Source organism: Apus apus, chromosome 16 (genome assembly GCF_020740795.1).
Source record: "Apus apus isolate bApuApu2 chromosome 16, bApuApu2.pri.cur, whole genome shotgun sequence".
Classification (NCBI taxonomy): Eukaryota; Metazoa; Chordata; class Aves; order Apodiformes; family Apodidae; genus Apus; species Apus apus.
This window is the reverse complement of record NC_067297.1, coordinates 3,905,973-3,915,357: the sequence shown is the minus strand read 5'-3', so window position 1 is coordinate 3,915,357 and position 9,385 is coordinate 3,905,973. Positions and strand designations below refer to the sequence as shown.

The following is a 9,385-nucleotide window of genomic DNA, read 5'->3' as shown; positions in this document are numbered from 1 at the left end:
CATACCAAACTGGTGCCTTGAAACATGCTGACTTTACTCTTGCAATCTCCTCCATCAATGTTAATGGGATTAAGGTAGGTTCCTCTTTAAATGAAGAGATGTGCTGTGCATTTCAGTTGCCTGCCCCTGCAACTGAATGAGTCACTTTCAGCAAACATGTAGCAGAAGGCACCTTTCTTCATCTCATTCCTCCATCTTCATTGGATAACTAAGGCCCTTGCCTTAGGGTTGCATACATACATCCTTGTGGGGGCAGAGTCCCATACAGCTGCTGGGCATGTGGCTTGAAGGGAGCTGTTGGGGCCTGGGAAATGACAACTGACAGCAGAAAAAAAGGTCTGATTTTACAGGTATCAGAGTTTTCGCTAATGCATGTGGGCATAACTGAGTCCTGGTGGCAGGAGATGCTGAGCACGTGCCTCATGTCTGCCCTGCTGAGAGTCACAGCATATGTAAGAGAGGAGGATGAGGACTTGCCATCCTGAGAGCACACTTGGCACTGCACTGAGTCCCTGTCCCTCACTTGCACAAGTGGATACAAGCAGGTACTCAACAGGTGAGCATTGCCTAGAAAGAGGAGGCCAAGGTTTAGTTCCTTCCCTCCCAGGTTCCTTTCCCTGTAAGCATCAAGCTGTATTGGTGGTGCTTTACCTAAGTATTTCCTGGAGCAGAATCTGCAATCCAGGTTTCATTGCTTTCAGGTAAATGGGTTTTACCACTCAGCTTTTTACCATAATTTTCAATCCCAAACAGTACTCTGCTCCTTGCAACACGGAGCTACCTCAGTGCAGGATGGTTTCATACCATGGTGGTAGTTTCATGCTAACAAGGAAATATGGGAATGCTCCAACATTTGTAGGCAGAAAGGTTATTTGTACTGAGGTATTATGGATGTCCTATCCCATAGATAAGTTGAATAATAATAAAAAAACCCAAGCCACCAACCTCTTACCTGCTTCTTAGAAGGTGTTTGGTACCTAATTCTAGCAGAAAGCTTGTTGCTGTAAATAGTGAGCAGAGACAGCAGCTCCCTGTAGGATGGTGTTTTAGCACCTAAGTTGCTGAGCAGGGCAGAGCTGAATGTGTACCTAGCTCCATCTCCTGTGGGACAGTGTAGGTGGTAGCCTCTTTCAACCAATGGGGAAACAAATTCGAGCCTGTGGGTATTGTGAGCTGGGAGAAGGTGTGAAAATTGCATGACAGCAGCAGGACATCTCTAAGCTCAGGCTGGCATTTCTCACTGGTTTATGATGATAGACTGTTAAAGAGAAGAGCTGTAAGGTGCCCATCCAGTGTGTAGGGAAGGTCCCTATTAGCATTGCAGGATTTCCAGCACTGCTGTGTGCACACACCCAATATGTTACATTCCTTTTGACTGATCAGGTCATGCTTACAGCAAAGCAGGGTCTGATCATCTCCAGTCAAGAGGACATTTGGCTACCTGTTCACCAAGGGGCTGAGTAGTAAATGACCCCCAGTAAACAGGACAAATACTCATCATAGCTAATGGTACTGTGTGAGGCAGACTAAGCTGCAGCCTTTCAGAGCTTTGTAGACAACTTAATTCCCTTTGGTAGATGCCTGCATGCTTTCTGAGGATCAAGTCTGCCAACCCAGCCTCTAAGACCTACTGACATCATTATGGGTAGGCTTTCAGTGAATTATTAGTTAGGCTTTTTGGGCCCTATTTGGTTAAATTGACAGGTTACTCTGGGAGGTGTACATGGCTTTGGGGAAAGGTATGTGACTTGCTGAAGAGCCACAAGTGCCCTTGGAGGGACAGCAGGTGCCCCAGGACTGACATCCACAACTTTTATCCAGTTTGTAATCTGTTGTAGATAGTCAGTCTCTTTTGGAGAAATCCCTAACATTCTGTGTAACTACAGATGCTGCAACTCTTACTTCTATAACAGGAGGGAGCTAGAGGAGACAGTAACATCAGCACTCTTAACAGCTGCCCTGATCTGTGAGGAGCCTGGATTCCCAGCGAGGGGTGAACAGCTACCTAGAGCTGCAGGGGAGATGGTGCCCAGGCAGGATCTGTAGTAGGGATTCAGCTTCCACCACGGAGAAAGCTACACTTGTCAAAACATGGCAATGGTGGGGCCAGAGTAACTGCAGTCTCAGTGGGATGAATGAAGGATATCTCAGCTGCCAGGACTGGAGGGTGGTAAGTGACTCCCCTCTCTTCTCTTGCAGTCAGCCCTCCTCTTCTCTCTGTGATGGCAGTTCCCAGTCCCCTGTGCTGCTTTGTCTTGGGGCTGCTTATTTCCTTCTCCAGCATGAGAATGCTTTTAAGACAATCAGATTATTCTTCACAGCAGAAACTGGACTGTGTCAAAGCTCCTAAAATATACCCTGAAGTTTATCACTTCACTTAAAGAATAAGAAAAGTTTCTTTCTATTAATATCATATTGTCAATTTGCAAATCTCCAATTCATGTAAACATTTGGTTCAGACCAGGTGCGGTGTAAATAGTGCAGAGTCTCAAGGGTTAACTCCTTTGCCCCCTTCTCTTATTCTTAGTGAATCAGAGTTGGGTCCATCAGCAAGCTGGGCAGCAGCTCCACACCCCATCTTGAAGCAGGAATTGTTGGAGAGGTTTCTCTTTTTCAAATCAATTTTTCTTGAAAAAGGAAAAGAGACGGTTCCCTTCTGCCCCAACGGGCTCGTCCCCCTGCTGCTCTGGCCTGATCACGGGGGAGGGTCTGGCGCTCCGCTTTGCGCCGTAGCCACTGGAGAAGGAATAAGCAAGCTGGCTCCATTCCTTCGGGTGTTTGTCCATCAGCTGCTGGTCAATGACCCTGTGCATGTCATCCTGCAGCAGAGGGAGAGGAGAGGGTTGTTAGTAGCAGCTGGTGCTCAAAGGCAGCTCATGCAGGGATGCAGATGAAATGGGTGCGCAACGTGCTGTGATGAGATGGAGGAGGGATGACGAGTGGGGACAGGCCTAGCTCCCCACCTGGCAGCAGGCTCAGCCTTGCTTGCTGCTGTGAGGCCTTTTAGTGAGTGAGGAAAGTAAATCATACAGTTCTGAGGGATAAATTGCTCAGGTGGTCTTGCAGAGGGGCATCATGTCTGCCTAGGACTTGGTGACACCTCTAAACTATGTTTCTCTGCAGGCTGCAGATGTCCCCTTTGGGGGGAGAAATAAATAAAAAAGAACAAATTGCAGCTGAAAGAAAATGTCAGAAAAAGTAAGGATATCTGTCCTGAGCAGACCTATGTGCTTGCCATGTGGAGCAGGCAGGTAGGCATGACAGAGCTGCCTGCACAGCCACTGTTAGTGGGGCTTCCTCAGGGAAGGTGCTGTTGGGAGCCAAGGGGCTGAGGCCAGGCATGGGCCCACCAGAGCCCACGTGGGTTCTGCACCAGACTTACCAGAGAGAGATGTGGCTTGTCCCTCAGACCCAGTCCTTCCCCTAGTACTGGCAGAGTGGTGGGAGCTCTCTGACAACTTAGCACGAACAGCTGCACTGTGGTTTTTCAGACGTACCAGAGATGCTCTGGTTTAATCTGTTTTTTGTAGGACAGTGAAATTGCTCTACACAAAATAATTAGTCGGTTCTGTTGTTGCTAATGACATGCTAATGTGTTCCTTGAAAACCTGGCTATCCATTCTACAAATTTTAAACCTTCAGATCAGTTATTTCTGCTATAATTGCATATTTAAACTGTAGCTTAGTGAAAATGTGTGTACACAGACTAGCCCTGGAGGAGACATCAGTCATTCTCCAGTGGTTTGGTCCCTGTTTAGGACTATTTGGTGAGAACAAGAATACTCTGGATAGGCTGTAGTGATGGAAGTGCTGTTCATTTGGCACTTCATGCAGGGCAGCCCATCAAGGTAGCACTGAGATGGAAAGGATGGTGCTTTCATTGCCCAGTGCCCCAGCTGCTCTGTAGCTTGATGTGGAATAAAACCAGCCAACTTGGACTGGAAACTTAAACAATGGCTAAACTCTTGTTGCAGCATTTTCTGCAGGGAAAAGGATTAATAGCCATGGCCTGGACCCAAACTTAGTATGGGGACTTTCCTTGGGGGAGCAGGAGGGTGCAAGAACTATGTGGACTGAGGAAGCTTTGGGTCTTTTTGGAGCAGGGCTGGAAAGGGGAAAGGCAGAGGGGACAATTGAAGAGGTTAAGGTAAACAGCAGCATTAAGGTTAAACAGGTTTCCAGAGGTGAAGCTGTCACGTGAAAATTTATAGCACTTGGATTTTGAAGGCACCTCTGCTAGCAAATGAGGTAGGGACTAAGGCTCCAGCATGGAAGATCTGTGTCCTTGGTTAACCATAGAATAAGAGATGAGTATGATTTATATATATATGTATAAATATATATATAAGAATAAAAACACAGTATGCACTGTTGAGAGTGCACTGCATTCAGGTCCCTGTCTGTCTGATGTGTTATTCAGGGAGCACAGCTCTTGGCTGTAGAGATTTGGAGGAGATGTGCACAGCAAGGCTGAGCTGTGGTCCCTGCCCCAGCAGTAGGGCACAGGAGTGTCTGTGGACACATAGGGAGGGCAAATACTAGTGATATGAGACCTGTCTGATAAAGCAGTCCCATAAAGCTGGATAACATGGTCCTGGCATGCTCTCGGTGCTCTGAGCAGGAGTTTCTGCTCTTTGCAGAGGGGGCGAGGCTGAAGGAGGTGGCTCGTATCTTCCTTGTGAGCTGCAGCTGGGATCCCTTGCATGAGGTGAGGGTTGAAGCTACCCAGGGGGACCTCAGAGGCTGGTGGCTGTGGCCATGCAGGCTGCAGCTCTCTGCTGGCACTGCAGCATTGTCTAACCTAACGTTGCCACTGTCACTGGTGTACTGAAGCCACTGAGCTCTGATATCAGAGCAGCAGCCCTCTTCACTTCGGAGTTTGCTCCATGTTCCTTCCCTACCCCCAGTAATATCCCCCTGCCCTCAATTAGGTAAGATTGGAGGTCAGATCAGGCATGGGGGCAAGGTGCACCTCCACATCCTGTGCTAGGCTCAAGTGTGCAGGATTTTGCTTGTGGAATATCTAATCAACTGTATGATGAAGTCCTTACAGAAAACTGTAATCTAGTTGATGGTCTTTGGCAGACTGTGGACTAGAAGTGTGTAAGCAAAATTTTACCAGATTAAAGCCTCCATTTATGCCCAGCTAAAATAGAGAATCTCATTCCATTTTATCAGAAGCATTCAGCTTTGCAAAATAGTCCCCAAAATACCTGTATCAGCTGATTTGTTTTGTACCTTTGTGATTGAACTTCTCTTCTGGGGCCATCAGCTGCTTGGAAACTTTTTGGCTACTGTGTAATAACACCCTAGGTCTGTGTGTTGGGAGACAGCCTTCTGGCCTGATCCGCTCATCTCAGAGAGCTGATGGGAGCGGGACTAGGATTGCTACAATTGGATGACACAGTGTGAAGTGAGAAAGCAAATGCCTGTTGTTAAACCCCTAAGTTGGGGATATTCCAGCACTAAATACCAATTGTAATTTATACCAAACTGAAACAGAATGTGGATACAGACAGCTCCTGTGCAGAGCACTGAATATCACTTACTAGATAATGAGGCTGAGAAGTAAAATCCCAGTTTGTATTTCAATAAATTTTCCAGATAATCAATATGTTGAATGCAGAGGATTAATGGGATGTGTATCTCAGCCTGGCTTTCCCTGTGGTGACCTATGGGGTAGAGCTTCACATGGGATATAGGATTCTGTTCCTTGTGCTCTGCCCTGATGCTGGGGTGGGGTGTGTGTGATGGAGGGCCCCTCCCCCCTCTGGCTTCTCTTGCCAGATGACAGAGACAGTTATGGGTGATGGTGGCAGCGAAAGGAGCAGGTGAGGGATGGCAGGTGCTTCGGGAGGATGCAGGGAGCTCACCTCAAAGGCAGGAGGGGTGTACGACTAAAGCTGTTGGTACAGGAACTGAGAAAGGCCACTAGATCAGAAACCAAAGGAGCCAGATAGTAAAAAGCCCTGAGGAAGCAAACTGTAAGCAGGAGAAAGAAAAGAAAAAGAGGAAAAAAAAAAAGGAAAAAAAGAAAAAGAGAGAAACGAAAACACAGTGGAGTTGAAACAGGAGCAAGGTTTTATGGGAGAGGTTTCTACTGGTCAGGCTGCTTGTTAGTAGAGTCAGGGTGTTGCATGGTCTGCAACAAATTACTATAATTGGCCCAGAATTTTTCTCTTGTGTCAGCTTATTTTCTATTAGAGTAGCCCTCTCTCAGTGCTAGTTTCTGGGAGGAGACAGCTTTGTCTGCCCTCAAAGGCTCTCTGCCTTCATGTGGGTTTTCCCCACTGCCCCCAGTAGAGCATCTTCAGGGCAGCCACTGAACTGCTGTGGGTTTGGGGTCTTTTACCTTGGTGATTTTAGCTTCTCCGTCTTGCTGGATCTTCTGAGTTGATGAAAACAGTGCAGCTATACCACAAAACAATCACCACAACCTCTCTGCTTCCCACCTTTCTGCTCCATTATAGAAATACAAGTACATGCTGTGCCCACATGTCCCCAAGGCTGTGCCTGCCCAGAGACATCTCTCACACAGACACCTTCCCTTCCCATGCCGCAACAGGTTACTCTGCAAAGTGTATGTTACCCACGCATGCAGCCATGAGATACAATTTGTTTCCCCATTTTAAACAGGTATTCCTTTATAATTAATTAGCAGCTGAAAGGCTGTGAGCAGGGAGGGGTGTTTCACCCCCTGAGCACTACAGCATCACTGGTTGCTGCAGAGCTAAAAGTAAAGGCTTTTATCTATGAATGCTTGGACTTGCGAGCACAGCAAGCCTGCAAGGAGGGGGGCAAAGTCACCCAAAGGTGCCTCCAGGGCCACATGCCACCCAGACCCTGCCCTGTGGTGATGGGGGCTGCTCACCTGCCAGGCCTCCAGCTGCTGTGAGAGGTTCACCTTCTGCTGGATGGCATCCAGCAGCTGGCTGTTGAGGGACATCATGTCGATCTTGCACTTGGCCAGCTCCACCTCCACTGCATTCTTCCTGGGGGGACAGTGAGAAATTGGGGTATGTGACTTTTTTTTTTTTTTAAAGGAAGCGTAAAACACATCCTTGAGGAGAAATCTCTCCCTGACAAGTCCCCAGATCCTAAGCTGTTCATCTCCATTGTATTCTGGACAATCTATTCATTTGAAGAGTGGGACAGAACTGTAGACTTCTTTACTAAAAATCCAGCAGATTTCTGGTAAGGAGACATGAAGAATAGAAAGAGACATGCAGATACACTCCTGTGCAAGATAATACGGTGTGCCTGGATAATGTGCAGGAGCTGCCATTAGAAATGGAGATCTAAAACAAGGTAGAATCTAAATATAAATATATTTTCTTTTTCTTCTGTTTACTAATGCATTGGAAAGGAAACGGTACATTCTAAAACCCAATTGATTTGTCTGTGATCACTTGATCAATTAGTTGCAATATAAAGCAAAGAAAAAAAAATCCTCTTAAAGACTACAACTATGAGTTTCTATAAATGAGACCTGGACAAAAGGAAGAAAGTTATCACAGCATATGCTTTTTAGGAATGACAAACTGCTAAAATTATCCTAATGAAATACTGTGCTTTAAGGAAAGCTCTCAATTTCAGTGGAGTTGTGCCAGTCTATGGGAACACCCCTGCTGCGTTTCTTGGCATTTGGTGGCCAATGGGCTTGTGACACCATGCCCAAGGTTGCCCAATAGGCTCTGAATGCTCAGTGGCTGAGATGCTCCATCTGATAGTGGAAAGGTGATGTCCTCTAGGAAGGAGCAATTTCCTAAGGTGCCCGAGCTGGGAAATGCTGCTCACCATGCTGGGAGCACACAGGTGAGCACAAACCTTCAGTTTTCAATTAACTGCTGTGTGATAGGAAACCACAGCATGACTTGCTGGGAACCATCTTCCCTTGCAAACATTTTCAGGAGAAATAATTGCATCTTATTAACTGTAGCTAATTCATTGCCTCCTAATAGCTCCCTTGTGCTCCCCTGTAGAAGAGCAATTTGGGAATCTGTGTTTATATTCCAGGTAACGGTTGCTTAACACCTCCCATTATAGGATCCTATTTTGCTATTGCTTCCCTTGTTGCCAGACTTCAGCTTCAAGCTAAAAATTTTCCATGCCAGATGTCTGCCTCAGGCTGTGATTTTATTTCTGTTCAGTTAGGACTTTTTTTTTTTTTGGGAGGTGGGAAAAGGGGTGACTTAACCCTTGAGGTGTGAGGTGGGAAGCACATCACCAGCCTCTGAGGCAGCTCACTGCCCTGGAGCAGCCTTCTCAGTGTGTGGTGGGACACTTTCATTTCTAGCAACAAGAGGCTTTTGTCTTCTTTCTGTTCATTAATCACCCTCCACTCACCCGTGCACCCTTGTCACGTCCCCTTTTCTCTGGGTTCCTGCTGCTGCAGCACAGTCAGTTGGAAATATTAGTGCTTTGTCCCAACAAGGTCATTAACCACCATGGAGAAGCTGTACCCTTCCACTCCTGGCTGTGGGTTGGAGCACCTTAAATAGCTTTTTTTGTTGTAAGGCTCCCCATCTTGCTGGGGGACTTATTGTGGCGGCAGCACGTTGCCATAGCCACAGCAGAACCAGCTACCCACACGCACTGGAAATGTCAGAACCATCTTTCTGCACCTGGCAGTACAGCTGGGATGCTCCTGATTTTTGCCAACAGATGTAGGTGTTACAGAGAACAGCAATGGGAATTTGATGGGCTGGCAACCCAGGAGGGAGCAGCACAGATGATTGGGTCATGTAAAAAAACCCCAAGGGATTCTGTATGCTGATTTATCTCCCTACATCCTCAGAGGTGCAATGGTCTTGTGTTCCTCCTCTTTGCTAAGGGCTTGAGTAATAGCTTTTCCATAAGGAGATAGACTGGTGGTGTCCTGGCCCAGGACATTATTAGATGTATCCTTTCTACTTAGAGCACAGGGGTTTGAATGTTTCTGTCCCTCTCCTTGGGGCAAAAAGTGCTGGGGCAGTGAGGCAAGGCTGAGCACAGAGAGCCAGGGAAGGGGGGCTATAGGGTATGGGGTAGAAAAACTGCAACAGTCTTCAAGGAGGATGGGGAAAATAGAGTCAAAACACTGGGAGAATCCTGAAAGGAGAAAAAGAGAATTACAGAACTGGATATGCAAAAAAGACCCTGGAACAGGAAAGGAGAGAGAGAAATGGTTTAGGGAAGAAGCAGCAGCAGACCTGTAATGGCGATGGGCAGAAAATTAGGGTTGTGTGTCTGGAAGAACAAAAGAATTAAAATACGACAAACAGGGCAGACTTAGTGTTTCCATTTGGTTCCCTGAAGTCAACTCCTTCTTGCTGTGACTCAGCCCAGCACTAGAGATGGCAAAAATGCGGTTCACAATAGCCTCCTAAGTGCCCCAAATCCTGCC

At 46.9% G+C, this 9,385-nt stretch overlaps 1 protein-coding gene across 1 annotated transcript in view; it reads right to left on the bottom strand.

Annotated features, from left to right (window-relative positions):
• Nucleotides 1–2,599: 2,599 nt before the first annotated feature.
• BICDL1 (BICD family like cargo adaptor 1) overlaps nt 2,600–9,385 on the bottom strand; it is a 45,410-nt gene continuing 38,624 nt past the window's right edge. The window contains exons 10-11 of the mRNA XM_051634086.1: nt 6,872–6,992; nt 2,600–2,819 (exon numbers count right to left, since the gene is read on the bottom strand). Of these exons, the coding sequence (XP_051490046.1) occupies nt 2,619–2,819; nt 6,872–6,992 (322 nt within the window). The 3' untranslated portion in view covers nt 2,600–2,618. The remainder of the gene's footprint in view (nt 2,820–6,871; nt 6,993–9,385) is intronic.